General features: G+C 37.9%; 1 protein-coding gene across 3 annotated transcripts in view; it reads right to left on the minus strand.

Annotated features, from left to right (window-relative positions):
- The window catches only part of LOC129896345 (uncharacterized), a 62041-nt gene that overhangs the window by 20200 nt on the left and 22548 nt on the right, over window positions 1-19293 (minus strand). For all 3 annotated transcript variants that reach the window (XM_055972215.1, XM_055972216.1, XM_055972214.1), the window contains exons 11-19: window positions 17774-17885; window positions 17613-17699; window positions 17295-17433; window positions 12770-12866; window positions 12622-12684; window positions 12332-12441; window positions 11480-11584; window positions 10873-10946; window positions 3045-3120 (exon numbers count right to left, since the gene is read on the minus strand). In XM_055972215.1, coding sequence (XP_055828190.1) covers window positions 3045-3120; window positions 10873-10946; window positions 11480-11584; window positions 12332-12441; window positions 12622-12684; window positions 12770-12866; window positions 17295-17433; window positions 17613-17699; window positions 17774-17885 — 863 coding nt within the window. The remainder of the gene's footprint in view (window positions 1-3044; window positions 3121-10872; window positions 10947-11479; window positions 11585-12331; window positions 12442-12621; window positions 12685-12769; window positions 12867-17294; window positions 17434-17612; window positions 17700-17773; window positions 17886-19293) is intronic.

A 19293-nucleotide genomic window follows, 5' to 3' on the forward strand; every position in this document is an offset into this window, starting at 1 on the left:
TCTACCCTCTCCAGACCCACTTTGTGGGATTTCACTGGGTATGTTGTTGTTGGTTTCTAATATATTTATCCACATAAGTTGACTTTTAATACCAAAAACCAAACATTGTATGAAAATCTATGTATTATTTATACCATATAGAAGGTGGAAAAAGTAACACGTGTATTAGCAATACGTATATAAGAGCTATGTAGTCCTAAATAACGATTCCCGTATTATTTATTCTCCCCCATAACAATCCTTGCATTATTAATCAGTATATAAGAATTTATGCATTAAAATTCCTAAACTGAATTATCAACCAAACAACCCCTTAAAGGAATTATTATGGGATTGTGGCTCTTACGGAACACCTCCCAAGGCTTTGTTTTAGTATTTTATTGCAATCAAGTTAAATACTTCACCAACCTAGTGACGAGCACATTTAAATATATCGTACTTTTAAAAAAAATATATCTTAGATATTATAGTACATCAACCAATTATATCTCAAAATAATTAAAAGGTATACAACAACAACAACCCAGTGAAATCCCACAACATGGGGTCTGGGGAGGGTAGAATGTACGCAGACCTTACTCCTACCAAGGTAGGACGGCTGTTTCCTGGAGACCCTCGGCTCAGTAAAAGCATAAATGCATAAAAAATGTTAGATAAGAATAGAAAATTAAAAGCTTTATGAGAAAAACAACAAACAAATAACAAATAGATAACAAATAAATACAAATAAATAAAGACTAATAACAAATAACGATTAAATAAATAATGAAAGCGTCACAGGTAAAATTGAGTAATCAAAGCATAGAAAGTAATAAATAATAACAGAAATAACAGAAATCAGAAGTCAAAGCGCAAGAGATCGTAATGCACTACTACACCTATGAATAGAGAAGAATAACGAGACTATGAACTAGACTTCTACCCTAATGTGGGTCCTCCACACCCTCCTATCTAAGGTCATGTCCTCCGTAAGCTGTAACTGCGCCATGTCCTGTCTAATAACCTCTCCCCAATACTTCTTCGGCCTACCCCTACCTCTTCTGTAACCATCCATGGCCAGCCTCTCACACCTCCGCACTGGCGCATCTGTGTCTCTCCTCTTCACATGTCCATACCATCTCAGTCGTATTTCCCGCATCTTGTCTTCCACCGAGGCCACTCCTACCTTGTCCCGAATAGCCTCATTTCTAATCCTGTCGCTCCTGGTGTGCCCACACATCCATCTCAGCATTCTCATCTCAGCAACTTTCATCTTTTGAATGTGAGAAGTCTTAACTGGCCAACACTCCGCCCCATACAGCATAGCCGGTCTAACCACCACTTTGTAGAACTTGCCCTTAAGTTTTGGTGGCACATTCTTGTCACATAGCACTCCGGAAGCGAGCCTCCATTTCATCCACCCTACCCCAATACGATGTGTGACATCATCGTCAATCTCCCCGCTGCCTTGCATGATAGACCCAAGATACTTGCAACTACTTCTCTTTTGGATGGCCTGAGCACCAAGCCTAACTTCAACGTCAACCTCCTGAGGTGTCTCACTGAACTTGCACTCTAAGTACTCTGTCTTTGTCCTACTCAACTTAAACCCTTTAGACTCCAAGGTATGTCTCCAATCCTCCAGCTTAGCGTTAACTCCGCGGCGAGTCTCATCGATCAGGACTATGTCATCCGCGAAAAGCATACACCATGGCACCGCACCTTGAATTTGTCGCGTCAATCCATCTATCACCAAGGCAAATAAAAAAGGACTAAGAGCTGATCCTTGATGCAACCCCATCACCACTGGGAAGTGCTCTGAGTCCCCTCCTACTGTCCTTACACTGGTTTTGGCTCCCTCGTACATGTCCTTGATCACCCTAATGTATGCCATAGGTACACCTTTAGCCTTCAAACATGTCCATAGTATTTCTCTTGGGACTTTATCATAAGCCTTTTCTAGGTCGATGAATACCATATGCAAGTCCCTCTTCCTCTCCCTATGCTGCTCCACCAGTCTCCTCATAAGATGGATGGCTTCTGTAGTTGAGCGTCCCGGCATAAATCCAAACTGGTTCTCTGAAATAGACACGTCTCTCCTCACCCTCATCTCTACCACTCTTTCCCACAGTTTCATAGTATGGCTTAGTAGCTTAATACCTCTATAGTTGTTGCAACTCTGGATATCCCCTTTGTTTTTGTATAGAGGGATCATTATGCTCGACCTCCATTCTTCGGGCATCGTTGCCGTTTTAAAGATGACATTAAATAACCTAGTCAACCACTCCAAACCTACCGAGCTCGTGCTCTTCCAAAATTCCCCAGGAATCTCGTCAGGTCCGGTTGCTCTTCCCCAGCGCATCCTACGAACGACACTCTTAACCTCCTCGACCTTAATACTCCTGCAATACCCAAAATCGCAACGCCTCTCTGTATGTTCTAAATCTCCCAACACAAAGTCTCTGTCCCCTTCCTCATTCAAGAGTTTATGAAAATAGGACTGCCATCTCTGTTTAATGAGGGTCTCGTCTACCAATACTTTTCCATGCTAAAGGTGAATTGTTTACACTCTCCTGGTTTGAGAACCTTGTGATTATCTACTTTCACCCAAAAAAAAGGAACAATCTCGTCTCCCTTTTTAAAGTCAAGTGTAGAATATAGAGAAGGTAACAGTGCAGATGTTAGTGTGGGAGTTGACTGCCATGTGAGTTTAAAAAAACAAATCTTGTCTTCTCCTCAGCACCTAGTTGATGCATGAACTTACTGTCAATTACCTATTTTCTTTCCTTCTTTTTTTCCAGTTGCTGCCTAGCGCTAAGAGAGAGTGGGAAACGAGGAACTTAATAATCAATATGGAGAGAAAAGGATTTACGTATTAGCATAATTTCATGAAAATAGTCTTATTGGGTTTACAGAGAAATAATACTTCACAAATATTTGAGGATTGAGGGAGCGTGTCAAAGGACATGATGGGATGGAGAATGCTGAGCTATTAAGGATGCATTGCAGATGACATAACAATTCATGTTGAAGATCTTAATAGAGCAGAAATTTTGACGAATTACCTCCATTAGCCTTGGACTAAAGAACGACGCTCTCATTTCTGGATTTAAACTCTGCTCAGCAAATTTTATTATAGATCTGCACCAGACAAAAGAAGACAAGTGTAGGAAGTTGAATACAATAATACGGCAATCATAAAAATAAAGAGAAGGTAGAACACTGTAGGATCACAAGTCCCCATTGTATGGCTGAGATGAACTCGGTAAGTAAAGATGACCTATTAAATTTCCTGCTCAATCTTTTGGAGCCATATGCCCCAATCGAAAATTTTATTCTGATGAGATACAGCAAACAGCTACTAGTGTAACACTTTTACAGAGCTTTACCCCACTTATGAGTGTTAAAGCTGCAAGACATACGCTGTACAAGAATCCACTTAAAGGTGATGGAATAACACAAGGTTCATCTTGACGCAAAGAAATTACCATCAGTGATCTCCAGGCGGTGAGAAATGCAGGAAATAAGAATAAGACCCTTTGTCATAAACCACAAACCACTTGGGAGGAATCACTTCACTAGCCCTCTTATCTGTAAGAGGTTTTGAGTATTTAATGCTCAGTGAAGTATGAAGAAAAAACCATCTTATTCTTGTGTTGGGGAAAACTTTTTGTTCAAAATGACGGAAGGCAAGAAATAGGCCGACTAGGATGGCTAACAAAATAAAAAAATAATAGAATCGACACTCTGATTTGGATAATTCTTACATTGATATTCAACATTCAATATAATATTACAAGACCAACTTCATTCATGTCTATACTCTTTTTGTTTTTTTTAAAACTGGTAACTTTTTGTATTCCACAGCATTAAGGGCTATGCTGGCCACCTCCAAAAGATTTTACAAGAAAAGAAGTATACAAAAATACTTACAAAGATCCTATGAAGTCCACTAATTGGATCTCCTCTTCTATATCCTGTTCTTTACACCAAAAGACTAGAGTAGTAATTACTTTCCATTTGATCTTCTGTATTGTACACTTCTTTCCTTCAAAAATTCTTTCTTTCCAGATAGTCCACCAAATACATGCTGGAACTGTTCACCATTTTAACTGAGTCTTACTGCCTCCCCTTTTGATCCAACAACTTAGGAGGTCAGAAGTGTGTTCTGGCATAGTCCAATATTCATTAGCTATGCTAGTAAACAGAGCCCACACCTAAGCAGTAATCTTACACTGCATGAATAGGTGCTTGTTAGTCTCCAGAGCCTCTTTACAAAGGAGAAATCTAGATGCTATGTTGATGCCTCTCTTCTGCATTGCTTCAGGAGTTAGGCAACTCTTCCTAGCAACCAGCCAAGTGAAGCACTTCACCTTGGTAGGGGCCACACTTTTCCATATTGTACTAAAAGGTCCTGTGGATCTTTCTGCACTTCCTCTAAGTCCCCAATTGTATAATCTGTTCACAGAAAACATCCCATCATTGTTATGTCTCTCTATGCTAATCTGTCTGGCTCTGGAGTAGTGCATGGAATCCACCAATCAAGCTCAAGAGTTCTACCACTCTATCAATCTCCCAGTCATTAAGCATCCTTCTAAATACTAGGTTCCAACCTTGTGGAGACCACATCTCCTCTATCCTGCTATCAGGATTTGTGCATATTGAGAAAAGACGAGGGAACAGGTCCCTTAAAATCCCATTGCCACACCAATCATCTATCCAGAACTTAATTTTATCTCCTCTGCCCACAATAATCTTTGAGCTGCTTTTGAGAGCCATCCACAAGTTCCTTATGGTCCTCCACACCCCAACACCATAAGTGTCAATGACTTCACTAGTACACCAGTGATCATGTTGCCCATATTTGTGATGTACTAACTCTTTCCACAGAACCCCCTCCTTCTGAACATACCTCCACAACCATTTTGAAAGTAGGCTCTTGTTATAAAGATTTTAAGTTCCTAACTCATAGTCTACCATTTTCCTACTTTGTTGTACTATGGGCCATTTAACCAAGGGCTTCAGTTGAAGCCCTTTTATATCTTATTTCCTTGCCAAAGGAAATTTCTTCTTAGAGCATCTATAGACTTGACAACCTTACTAGGAATAGGGAAAAGGGACATCACATATGTGGGTAGAGAGTCCAGTACTGAGTTGATTAGTGTAACACTTCCTCCTAGATATAAATATTGAGACTTCCATATAGCCAATTTCTTCTTAGATTTCTCAGTTATGCCATCCCAAATATTTCCTGGTTTGTGCTTGGAGACTAAAGGCATGCCTAGGTAGACTGTAGGCAATTCTTTTGTCTTGCACTTCAAAATATTTGCAAGAGTCACAATCTGCTGCACCTCCTTTATTGGAAAAATACTACTCTTTCTCCAGTTAACTTTGAGTCCTGAGGAAGCTTCAAAAAACCACCAAGATCACTCTTAAGTAGCAAATTCGTTCCTGCTCTGCTTCACAGAATACCACTGTGTCATCTGCATAAAATAAATGTGTCAGTTCCATTGTATCATTCGCCCTGTTCTTGATGGAGAAGCCCCTTAACAATTATTATGAGTAACAACTCTCATTAAACTGTCCAAACCTTCCATAGCTAAGATAAAGAGGAAAGGGGACAGAGGGTCTCCTTGTCTCAAGCCTCTCTCTGCAGGAAAAAAACTAGCTGGTTCTCCATTTACAAGAATGGAGAACTTGGTGGTTTTAATGCAAAAAGAAATCAAGTTGTGCCATCACCAGTCAAACCCCATTGTCTTAAAGTATTGATAAGAAACTCCCAGTTCAATTGATCATAAGCTTTCTCAATATCTAGCTTGCACATCCACCCAGGGGTTCCTCCTCTAATTCTAGAATCAATGAACTCGCTAGCTAGAAGAGCAACATCCATGATTTGCCTTCTCTTGATGAAGGTCATTTGATGTTTGTTTCCTGGCTTACTGATCACTTTATTCAACCTATCTGCCAAGACCTTAGCGATGATCTTGTAGACCCTTGTGATCAGACTAATAGTTTTGAGATTGCTTAACTCATTCTCTCCTACCTTCTTTGGGATTAAGGCTACAAAAGTGGCATGAAATCTCTTCTCAAACCTTTGTTGAGTATGGAATTGTGGAAGGTCTGCATCATATCTTCTTTGATAACCATTCAGTCCAGGTGCTTTATCTACAACACACCGTTTTATACCTTCAGAACTTCTTCCTCCTCAAAATCTCTTGATAGCCATGCTTGTTCCTCTACTGTGATTCTTTGAATCTCCATGATGGTGTGAAGACATTTCTTCATTAATCAGTAAGGACTCTATGGTGTTGTTTCTTTTGCGAGCTGTAGCCATTCTGTGAAAGAACTTGGTGTTCTCGTCCCCATTCTTTAACCACTGAATTTTGGATCTTTGTCTCCAGTGCAACTCCTCGTTTCTAGCCACTTCCTCAAACTTCATTGCTAAATGAGCCTGCATTAACTGCTCATCATCTGTTAGTGCTCTAAGGACCTGTATATCTTCAAAACTGCCAATTTGTCTCAATATCTGTTCTTTTCTAACCCTCTAGTTTCCTCTATTCTCTTTACTCCATTCGTTGAGTTTCTTTTTTAGGAGGCTCAGCTTTGAAGCTAAAATGAAATCAGGGCTGCCTGTCACATAAAAGGATCCCCACCACTCCTCCACTCTATCTCTGAAACCCTCCACATTTAACCACCACTTCTCAAATTTGAAATATAATTTTTTGAAGGCCTCATCCCCACAAGTCAGTACTATGGAGTTGTGATCAGAGCCTAGGCTAGGCGGAACACTTTGTCTAATTTGAGTGAAAAGTTCATCCCAAGGGAAGGAGTATAGAAATCTATCAATCCTTGATGCATTTCCCTGGTTTGCCCCTCCTCTCCATGTGTAGGCCCCCCCAAATAAATGAGGATCCACCAATTCCAATTCATTGATGCAACTGGAAAAATCAGACATTGCCCTAGACAATCTGCTACAGTTGGCCTTTTCTGAGGGGAAGCTAGTGGAATTGAAGTCCCCACGTACCACTCATGGTCCTTCACAGAAGCTCCTCATCGCCCCCAACTCCTCCCACAATTCCTTCTCTCATTTCTATCACATGATGCATAAACTGCATTGATGAACCAAATGAACTCTTGGTTTAGATTATAGCAAGATGTTCTGATTGCCACTTTCTATAGCTTCCCCTTTCCAATTTCTGTTGTCCCACATTATCATGATGCCCCCTGTGCTACTTATAAATTCCAACCACATTCCCCCCATCATCTGTTTCCCCCCGGTTGTTGCATAAACTCTCCCACCTCCCCGTTAAGTTTTGTCTCCGCCAATACTATAATGTCCACCCCCTCTTGTTGTATTCTACTCCTAACCAAATTTCTCTTACTGTCCATATTGATCCCCCTCACATTCCATGAAAAGATTTTTAGCTTCATCATAAATGAGAGTTTGTGCTTCTCCTTCTACTCCTTGATTCACTTCTAGGTTCCTTATTTTTGAAATTAACACCAAATATTAGATTTCTTATTTCTTTGGGCACAACCTGCTTATCACCACATTCTGTTGTTAAATCTTTGGCCCTCCTTTGATCAATTTTTGGCAATAAAGCAAAGGCTTCCTTGGTACACCCCTCGAAAGCTGCTCCAAAACCCTTGCTTAGCCTCAGCAAATTTTCTTGTATCCATATCTTTGCCTTGTTTTCAGCTTCCTTACTGCATTCAGAAGCATCGCATTGGATGGGTGTTGGGCCCCCCCGGACTGTGATCTGCTTCAAATTAATCTGCCCCGGCAGATTGTTTACTTCTCCAGTTATTTCTCCCAAAAACATGGATGATATTTCTGCATGTGACTGAGTGTCGACTCCCGCTAGTAAGGAATTGTGCTTTGTATCCTTCCCCCTTGCTTCCTTCATTAGATACTGATCAGTGGTGGAAAATAAAATTTCATGTGCTCCTTCCCAGCAATTTAATTGATGGCTATAAGGCTCAGGAGAGTCTTTGTGGTTTCCTTTAAATATTGGGCTTTAAACTGGCCTAATTGACTTGGCCCAGGATTTAAATTCAAATGACTTCTGGGAAACTCACAAATGGGGGGCCCCCACCTCCTGCTACTTTCCCCCAAAAAGCCCTTTTTCTCTCTGTTAAAAGGAAGATTTTGTACCTCAGATCTCTGTATATTTCTGAGCCTCGAGATCTCTGACAGATCTTTCTCTTGACTTCCTCCCTCTTCTCTCTCCTTGCTCGTTCCCACTCCCTCATCGAATTTTATAGAAGGTCACCAGAGTTTCCACCCAAATAGGTAGAGAGAAAATGTTCTCATCATCAGCAATTTCGATAGATGCCGGAATTTTTGCCACTGGTCATTTGACACGAATTCTGGCCCACCACCACCAGAGATGATTTTTGAGATCGGTTTATTCTTTCGTCTCGATCTAGCCACTGCATCGATCTCCGATCTTCTTCATTATCGGCCTGGACCAAAGATGCAGAGCCAACCCTAGAACTCGAATCCATAACCACTCGAACTCGTGAGCTTTCGGGAAGGCCCTTATGGTCCGCTACAACCATTGGAGCTTTAGTCTACTCCCTTGTCTGTTCCAGTCGCTCATCAAGACGTGTTCTGCTGCCTTTCTAGACTGATATTCGAAGAGGAATAAAATTCCATTCATATTGTAAACTTGGACTCCCTGTGCTCCTTTCCATGTCTATTGAACCCATCGTCTTAAATCATTTCTGGTGGATGCATCATCTTCTCCAAAGAATTTCCCAACCAGGCATCTGCCTAAAAGATCTTTGTCTTCCAGCTTGACTCGAGCCTTCAATCTAACACCTTCAACAAATTCTTCTGCTACCTTTGATTCTATCTGAGACCATTTTTTTTTTTTGCAATGAGTCCCAATAACTCCTTTTCCCCTTGTTAGCAGTTGTGTCTGCCTCCCCGGTGAATTTAATGTCTTCTGCAGGTTTTGTACCCCTATTAATGAAGGACTATTTTTTTGCTAACTTATCCCAACCTTCATTGAATGCATTTTCTGGTATTATGATAACTGCTCTGTCATTACCTTTTACTGAAATTAAGGATATGAATCTCCTGTATTGATTAAATTTCAAAGACATAAAAGAGATTTGTACAAAATCCCTGCTTCTCTATGACTTGGAGACTTTCCCTTTGAACCCTGATGCTTTTATTAGCCTCTTGCATGTCCAACCTTTCTAAGAATCATTCTCCTCATATGATGCCAAGCACTTTCAACCCAATCATACCATACTTCAGCTTTTGACCTTGACATCGCGATGTCATAAGATTTTCACCCAGCTCTGAAATATACTCTATTATCCATCTAAATGAGCAGCCCAGAAAGATAGGAAAAAGAAAGGAAAGAGAAGAGGAAGAAGAGACGAGAGAATGGTATTCCGCTGGACTTCCACCGGAAGAATGAAATCCAAAGTCCAGAAGGGACTTCAGAAAGGTGTCTCAAAACTAGTGTCTGGGAGCATTATTTTCTTCTAATGTATCCTTTTATACAGTACGCATATTGTAAAAGTTCATTCATGTCCTATAATAACATTCTAATAACTCATCTCTTAACACATCTCAAGGAAATTCCACTTCCATTAATGTTACAGAATGAATGTAATCATATTTTGATGTAATGGAGAGAGCACATTTAAAAGGATTCACAGAAGATTTATAGGATTCCTCTTTTTTATTCTTTCCATATTTAGAACCAATGCACATTTATTTTTACCTGTTACTTTTTGGAATAATATATTATACAAGTTACTCTCCAATACCTTGTCTCTTACGTGGTATCAGAGCCTGCTGGGCTCAAAATTTTGGAAACTTTTCTATATATTTGAGGAAGGTTTTAGTATCATGGGTCTCCCTTAAAGAGTGACCGCCTTTCCTAACCACCACCAAAAGAGGAGACGGAATAGCTTTGAATAAACATCTCTGGCAACAGTGAAAGAAGTGTGGGTTCTTTACGCGCCATCTGAAGTTCAATATTGCCTCTCACGTGTTGGTGCATGGAGGCGCATGCTCCGATAGAATCACACGCAGCTTGCATATTCAACTTCTTCTCGTAACTCGGCGCACCCCTGGTGTTCCTCTGGTCTAAAAACCCTAGTCGGAAGTAAAAAGAGTTGATTCATTTGTTTATAAGAGTCTATTTCTCTTTTTACAACAGAAAAACTGGTAACCTGGCTCACACTAAAAATTGGGTGAATAATGGGCCCTCCCCTTTACTCTTCTCCTCTTAAATGAAAAAAAACTTGTTGTCCACAAAGTTAGAAGCTGTCACGTGCATCTAACACACATTAATTGTTGTGCTTATACCACTAGACCAAATCCCTGGGAAAATTTCTCTAATATTTTGTTCATATAAATTTTTATCACCATTATATTACAATTGTATATTAATTATGTTTAATATACACAATCAACGTTCTTATCCAGAGACAAGATCTTAATACATAGATGTGTATACAAATTCAGACATCTAAATCTTAATAAAAACAAATGTACTCCAAGTAACTCTAAAGATTTATCCTTAGCATGGCACCCAAAAGTGTGGCTTAGTGGTCAATGAAGTTCTCAATGAAACAAAATACTAGGCGCTTTTTTCTTATTTGCCCAAACCTTGGGTAGAGTTACCCGCTACATGTGTTGCTGGGACGTAGCAGATACCGGATGGAATTAGTTAAGGAGAGCGCAAGTAGACTCAAACACCACCGTCATCAAAAAAAGATTGACACTTTGCATGTTAAGCAATATGGGAGCCTTCAAGTCAGATAAATTGAAGTGATACATTATGATATTGACATTTCAATAGTGATAGAGAATGGTTGCATATCTTACTTTTTGTACTATCTACGGAAAGGAAGTAAGGAACTTACCCACAAAGTATGACAACTGGATGCTTGTCCGTCTCCATAACATCCATAAATTGAGATTGTATAGCATCAGGCACCTAACGAGAAGTAACAAATTTCACCCCATGTGCAGAACCACAGGAAATGGAATCACAACAGAAAATAAAATAAAGCATTTCAAAGATTTGTGTTTACAGCCAAGAAACTCATAGAAACCACTAATGCAGCATAAGCAGATGCAGGGCGTGTATAATAGAGCATGTCTATATTTATATTGGAAAAGAGAAATAAACCAATAAATGCACACAAATCAATGATCCTGCATCGGCCTCTCTGCACCATATCCCAAAGGGACTGTTAAAGGAGGACTCTAAGGCCAGGGTGCAGATCTAAAAAGCATATCAAATGGTTTCGAAGGTAAACTATTGTCTGTTATCATTAAGCTAAAAGCTTAGGCTAGCCAGCACACTGATGACATAAAGAACAACGATGATAAAGCAAGTAAAAAAGTAATCATGCATCGCATTAATGCAATCAGTAATGCTGTCTCGAAGGATTTCCAGAATCAACATTATTCCAGCATAAAAATCTCTTCACAAAAATCACCAGCATAAAAAAGGATTTTCATTACCAATGGTGTTTCACCCTGTCCTTCATCAGCTATAACATGCCCAGTTATTAACAAAAGTGAGTAGAGCTCTTCCAAAGTTTGAGTTGGATCGCTAAAGCCTCTGCCCTACACATGACAAGAAGAAAATGTGCTTACACCCAGCAACTTATACACACATGTACATATGATTAGCAGATATATAAGACTGTAGAAGGGAAGGGAATTCAACTATTGCTAGATTAATAAAACAATTGGACTACATAAAAGGGGGGAAATGTGAAAATGAGGTGCTTATACATCCTGGAAAAATTGCCTACATGTCAACAAATAATCATATAAAAGGAAAGAGTCCAGCAAGTCAGCATTACCTGTATGAAGAATATACTGAACTAGCAAGAAAACATAAAAACATAATTATACTGGAAATGCATTTGATCCAAAATTGACTCTTCTAACATGAAAAGAGAGACTTCACAGGTAGGCAAAGCAGAAAAGACAACACCAAGGGAAAATGGAGCAAAGATCTCATAGGGAGGATTTTCAAGATAGGAAATGCAGATAGACAACAATAGTGGATCAACAATTAAACACCTAGATGATGCTATCACATCGAGAAGAAAGACAAAGGCAGCAGGTTGATGGAGTTTGACATGTAACAGTATTTCAAAAAGTATCATTTTTTTAAGGAACTCAAAGATTTGTACGGATAACTAAAATACTGAGAAAAGCTAAAGGATGCTCAGAAATATAAAAGGATAATAAGTTGAAAAGATAAATTCTGAAAGGGGATAAGTTTGGTAGGTGAATGTACAGTCTGAATGACCACACCGCTCCCCAAGCACGTAACAACAAGAGATTAGGGTGACGAAGTACCTGTTGTAGACGGGCAAATTTCTCAGAGAAGCGTTGTGTCAGTAAAGGAACAGTAACATTAATAGCTGCTCGAGCAATAAGTGCATATGAACTCAATCTTTCATCCATTGCTAAAAACAACAATAAGACGGAATAAGAAATAAGTGCAAGAAACGGAAGAGAAGAAAAAAGGCAACTAAGAAGTTATAAAGGATAAGTAGGAAGGCAATTGAAACATCATAATAGACATTAAAAAAGAGGAATCAAAAAAAGAAGCTTAAATAAATAATTAATGAAGCATATTTAACTACCAGCAATAGAAGCCTGAAGATAATCAGCCTCATTCTCATCACTGAAGGCTGATGCAGAAGCAGCTACACAAGGGATCATGTTACAAAGTGACCAAGACAGTAAGAACTTTAAATCAAGAATTTATATTCGTATTAGATCTAGAATTACCTCTTAATTCAGACTCAACAATCAGGGCAAAGAGATGAGATGCAGCACTAATCCCTTCCGAAGGAATAACTGCATGGCTACTAGAACCATCCAAAGGCTGAAATGTTGTACATAAAATATATAAACATAAGAGTACGGATATGTAAAAGACTATTAGTGCAGGTGTGTGAATAAATCACACACAAATATATAGATATCTATATATCTGTGTGCGTACGCATATATCATGATCTCCATCTGAAAAGCTGCGTTTTACATATTTTAACTACGAAATTTCATTAACATAACCATACCATTACTAGGCTGCGATCGTCCTAAGCGATATTTAATTCTATACACATTTAAATCTTCAAAGTTTAGAAGACATGTTGGCATTTTTAAACAGGGTAGACATTATATACTAAGAAAACAACAAAGAATCTCACAACCGCATAAAATCAGTGACAGACAGTGCACCACGAACATTCTTGCATCCTGTGGAAAAGAAATTCTAAAATAGGTTCAGGCTTTGTGAAGCTTGAACCAATATTTTAAAGCTGAAGAATCTTCAAATTATGGAAACTAATTATATTGTGAAAATAAACCCACATAATAAGTACACCTAAAGCTGCTAAAACAACACTCTTCCAACCCATCAAAAATTATAATAACAAAAAGGAAAGGTAAAGAGAGAAAGAGAAAGGAAGCAACTAAACCACTTCAATTACTGTTAATTCAAAACGCAATCCACAATGAGATTGGATTTATGAGTTGTTAATTTACAATTATTGTTTTTTTCTACATCAGTTGCTTGTGGAAATATCGTAAAAGCTCACAATTTTTATTTTATTTTTTTGAATACGGCAACCATGTTCCTTTAAAAAGAAATTGAAAAACAAATGGCACACGGGAGCCCAATAGGTATTTCCACTTTGCTCCCTTGCTGACTGAAACCCTAAACCTCATGCTTGAAGGTGGAGGGCTTTAACCATTAGATTATCACTCCCTTGTTATTTCTGTTTCTTTTTTTCCACTTTATTACCTACCATAACTCCTACAGAGTTCGTGATCTACAAGAAGCTCAGCATTGTTGAATAGCATCACTTGCACACTTTTGTATATCTAAGGTTTTCATACATGCATGCAGTTCCTAACTCTTGTTGTTTATGTATGTTTTTCTCTAGGCTGAAAAGGCAGACGAAAAGCAATTGTACTAGCACTTCAATTATGAAAAACTATTAGAAATTAATATAAACCTTAAGGCAACAGGTGAGGTGACCAATACCTTTATAAACCCCTTAGGAAGTCTTTTACACGACCATGTGAGACAGCAAAATAACTTAATACAAACAATGAGGGCAGCATAGAAAAGCAATGCCTCCTCCTCCATCATGACATGTACTTAAAAGGGAAAATGCTCCTAAAGCATGAGTCCAAAAAAGAAACAAATAATAAGCAATCAGGCCACCGCTCCAAGATCAAAAGGTGTTCTTGCAAAATTGGTATTTGGGAGTACAGAAACCAACACTCCAAAACCTTTGGACAGTTCAAACGGTAATATTGATTGCCGGTGCCCAAAAAAAAAAACAGAGCACTCTGCTCAAAAATAGTATACATATTGTTAGAACAGGAATAGGCATATATAATCCTACTTAGAGCCTGTTTGGCATTGTTGTTGGGAGGCCAAAACACTTATTTTGAGAAAAAAACACTTTTTTGAAAATCTAAGGTGTTGGCCAATCAGTAAAACTACTTTTAAATGGAAGCAAAAGCGGTTTTTCTGTTGTTGGGAAGAAGCTAAAAAAAATTGTTTCTTCAACAAAGCAGAAGCAGAAGCAGAAGCAGAAAATTATTTCTTTCAAGACCAAAATATCCCATATATATATATATATATATATTATATATATATATATATATATTTATTTATTTATTTTGGTGGTGAAATTTTGGTATGTAGTGATTTAATTTGTAGAATGATTTTCAAATTTATTTTACTTGATATCTTAAATTATATTTAAATCAACATGTTAATATTATATCAATATTTAATTTATTTAGATGATATTGATTGAATATTTGAATATATACATTTTAATTTAATAAAAATAAAAATTTAATTAAAAAATCTATAATATATATTTAAAATAATTTCTCTCTATAAAATAATCTTAATATGAAAAGTGTATTGATACTTGTCCTTTTTCGAAAACTTGACTCTCAAAAGCATATTTTAAAAAAGATTACCCAAACATAATTTGCTTATCAAAAGCACTTTTCAAATAAACTAGCCAAACACGAATAGCTTTTTGTCAAAAGCACTTTTCTGAAAAGCTATTTTTAAAAAGTGCTTCTAAAAATAAGGAGTTTTTAGCAGCAATGCCAAACATGCTCTTAGAATAGGAATAGGAATAGTAAATAGTATCCTGCTTGGTAAGGATTGTACTGTAGTGTCTATAAATAGGATCTTTATGTAATAATGTAAACTACACAATTCAATAATTTTTTATTTTATATTTCTCACATTGCATCAAAACAATTTTTAGAAAATTATTGTTGCGATCATTCCAGCGAAATCAGCCATCAGTGTGCAGTTTTCAGGTGACCTGAATTGTTGTCCGAGTGAATATAATATTCTATCCGTCTTTTTTAAGAAAACCACCACCACCACCACCACTAGGTTCGGAATCCTACGGCGAGCAAACCCCAGTCAGACTCGCTAGAAACAAGTCTCACACGCGCCGCCAGAACCAATTCTCCGTTGAGCGCGTCAGTTTCACGCGTGGGCGCATGTGCCAGTTTCCGGCCATTTTCCAGCAGTTTTCTTTTTCCAATGGGGTCGCCTCTTCATTCCTAGGCTGACCATATAATTTTTTCCTGATTCCAACCAATTTTTGAAAATCAAATATACTTTTCTGGGAGTCAGATCTTATCCCAGCGACTGAACCCTTTTTTTCCAGATTTCGGCCGCATTTTTTTCCCAATTTTTTTGTGAGAAAATTCTAATTTCACAAAATGTCTTTCGGGATTGATATTTTTGGCTAAAAAAATATAGGAAGTTCAAGACTTATGATCACTTCAGAACCATTAATGGGAAGCTAAAACTATTTAGCTTGGGCTTCCTCGGTTGAGTTGTGGTGCAAGGGTCAAGGTGTCCAAGACTACTTAACGAACAATGCTTATGTGGAATATGAAAAAGCAAAGGCTAGTGAGGAAGATACAAAAGTCAAAGCACAATGGGAGAAGGTCGATGTTCTATTATGTAGTCTCTTATGGCAATATATTGATTCTAAGCTGATGCCCTTGTTTCGCCCATTCCAGACATGTTATTCAGTTTGGAAAAAGGCGCATGCATTATACAGTAATGACATATCTCGAATAACCAACTTAAAGAAACAAGAATTCGATATGTCTACTTATTTGGGACAGGTACAAGCAGTCATGAAGGAATTTGAAATGTTGATGCCAGTAACTGCAAATGTGAAAAAGCAACAAGAGCACAGGCAGACGCTGTTTCTAATTCTTACACTTGCTAGACTTCCTACTAACCATGATTTAGTGTGTAATCAAATTTTAGCTAGTCTAGCAGTTCCTACAATTGATGAATTATTTTCTCATCTACTTCGTCTTGCCGCGCCTCCAGACACAAAGTAGTTTATTCAACCCACAATTGACTCCTCTATTCTCGCATCTCAAGCCATATAAAAATGAACATATCTATCTATGGAGAATCGGCGAGGAGGAGGTTGTTTTAGAAAACCTCGATCCAAGTGTAGTTATTGTCATAAGCTTGGACACACGTGACATATGCCATATTTTGCATTGTCCACCACCCAATTATGATCCTATTGAGCTAAAGGAATATAATGCGTTTTTTTCAGAATCAAGCAAGTAAGCAGACATCTCCACAAGTCGCATATGTTGCTCAACATGCTCAACCATCCAATAATGCCCATATTGGTCAGACAGAATATGATGAGTTTTTTCAATATCAAGAAAGTAAGCAAGCATCTCCACAAGTAGCTTCGGTTGCTCAACCTGATGTTTTTGTTGCGGGTAATTTTTTTTCTTGTGTTTCCTAGTCTAGTATTCTTGGATCATGAGTCATGGACTTAGGCGCTTCCAATCATATTTCTGGTAACAAATCAATTTTGTCTGATATTGTTTATTCACAATCTCCTCATCCTATTACTTTAACCAATGGGATCCAAACAAAACCAAAAAGGGTTGGAAAAGCTAAATCCTTATTTTCAATCACCTAGATTCTGTTCTTTATGTCCCTACTTCTCCTTTTAATCTAGCATCTGTTAGTCGTTTGACACTTGCCTTACATTGTGGCATAACATTTTTTGATGACTTTTTTCAAGTAGATTGGGTCAAACAGTTGCACTAGGAATAAAATTTGGAGAAATCCATCTGATGGAACTTGTGTGTGATAATCGATACTGCAACTAACTTCAGTGCTTAAATGCACCTCAAGCATGCCTAAAGAACATCACATGCCCATAACTTTTCCAGTAACATCAGTGGAAGTTGTATAAAGAAATACCATCAGAAGTGTAGTCCAAGTGTCCAACAAGATATCACGTGCTACCCAGCTCCACGTCTCCTCTTCAGTGTGGTTTGCCATAAGGTCTTTAATGACTTCACACATCAGGACGGACAACAAACTAAGAGTGCCATAAGGCCTGAGCATAGAAGTAGAAGTGATTAACATAATCAAATATTCTCACCAGAGAAAAACTAAAGGATAACCATTGAACTGCAACAATAAAGCATGAGTGTTGATGGTTACATTCATATATATATATATACACACACACTTAAAGACTTCAGCAGTTCATGAAATACTAGCAAGGTGGCTGACCTTATAGACTTCAGCAGTTCATCAAATACTAGCACGGTGGTAACAGTTGCCATGTATAGTAAGGCTCGGCATCCGTCAAGGAATTCACTGGACAAAATTGAAAAATAGGTCAAGCATAGCACATTTATAGAAAATATGCAGGCATTGGTGCCAATGTTAACCTTTCACTTTTTCCGTTCTCTATTGCTTTTGAAATGACATCAGGGGGGTCTATCCATGGTATAACTCCAGATAAGAGATGCAGAAGGTGCTGTTTTTGAGTATTCCCATCATCTGCATCCACGTAAAGAGGTATACCGAATGAGCACCCAAATGTCCCACAGTCAAATATTTAGCATATATGGGAAAAGAAGGAAAGAAGCAATAATCAAGACAGAGCTGCCACTTACTATTAACGTAAGAGCAGTAAGATGAATCTTTTTTACAGAAATTCATATAGCAAGTTGTCACGATCCTCAACAACAACATACCCAGTGTAATCCCACAAGTGCGTTCCGGGGAGGGTAGGATTTACGCAGACCTTGCTTCTACCTTTACCTCAAGTTCTCACGATCCTCGAGGTATCAAAATCAGTGTTGAGTAAGAGAAGAAAAATGAGAAGAAAAGGGCTCTAAAAAGAAAATAGTGGTACTTTAACTAGATTATAGGTCTGTAACTGATTACTTGGTGAGATATTGCCAACGTGTGATCAGGGGAGGATCCAAGATTTGAAGAAAATGGGTGCACTATTAAAAAGAGGTGGATCCTGAATTCGAATTTGATGGGTTCAACCTTTAGGTTCTTACCATTGAATCCATTACGCTTTCGAAACTATAGGTTCAAAATTATTACTATTATTATTTGAAATTCCGTATTCTTTTTAAACATAAAAATCTATACACTGTGTCGAAAATGTCGGGATCAATTGAACCCATTGATAAATGCTATATATTCCACTGCAACTAGTTTCAACATAGACATTCAATTATATAAAATTTTACAGTGACAAAGGGAGAATAGAAATTTAAATGTGCCGTACATGTGAATTTTAAAGAATAAGCCAAACAAAAGAAAGAATAAAGAATACTCAATTAAAACACGAAAAGGAACATCAAACATACCCATGCCCAGGGTGTACCCAATTCTAGAAAAGAAAGGAAAAAAACACAAGAAGCCTCACTTATAAAGGTGCACTTAATAACCATTGCCACCACATGACTCTTTGAGTTTGAGTGCATGCATATATATTTAAGTACTTTTGAAGAGCTACAATATTGTTATACATGATCTCTAAGAATGGAGCATGAGGGCACATGAACTCATGCCCACCACACAGATCCACCACTACTTGTGATAAGTATAAGAGGTATAGTATGAGATAGAAAGTCATAAGCATAGTTCAAAGGTTACACCTTCTCACAAAAACTTTTGAAAAGTTTCATCTTTTTGATACAAGAAAAGAATTTGATTGGGGTTTCAAAATTACAACACTTCCAGCATATTATTACAAGTTTCCAACTTTTCCTAAGAGATTATTGAAATAGAAGTTACAGGAAGTTAAACCATATCAATTGCAAAAAGAGGAAATAAATGATAAAAGATTAATGGCACTCTGCCTCTGTCTCAAAAAGAATGACCTACTTTTCTTTTTAGTCTGTTTCAAAAAGAATGACCCCTTTCTTTTTTTGGCAACACTTTAATT

Source organism: Solanum dulcamara, chromosome 7 (genome assembly GCF_947179165.1).
Source record: "Solanum dulcamara chromosome 7, daSolDulc1.2, whole genome shotgun sequence".
In the NCBI taxonomy this organism is placed as follows: Eukaryota; Viridiplantae; Streptophyta; class Magnoliopsida; order Solanales; family Solanaceae; genus Solanum; species Solanum dulcamara.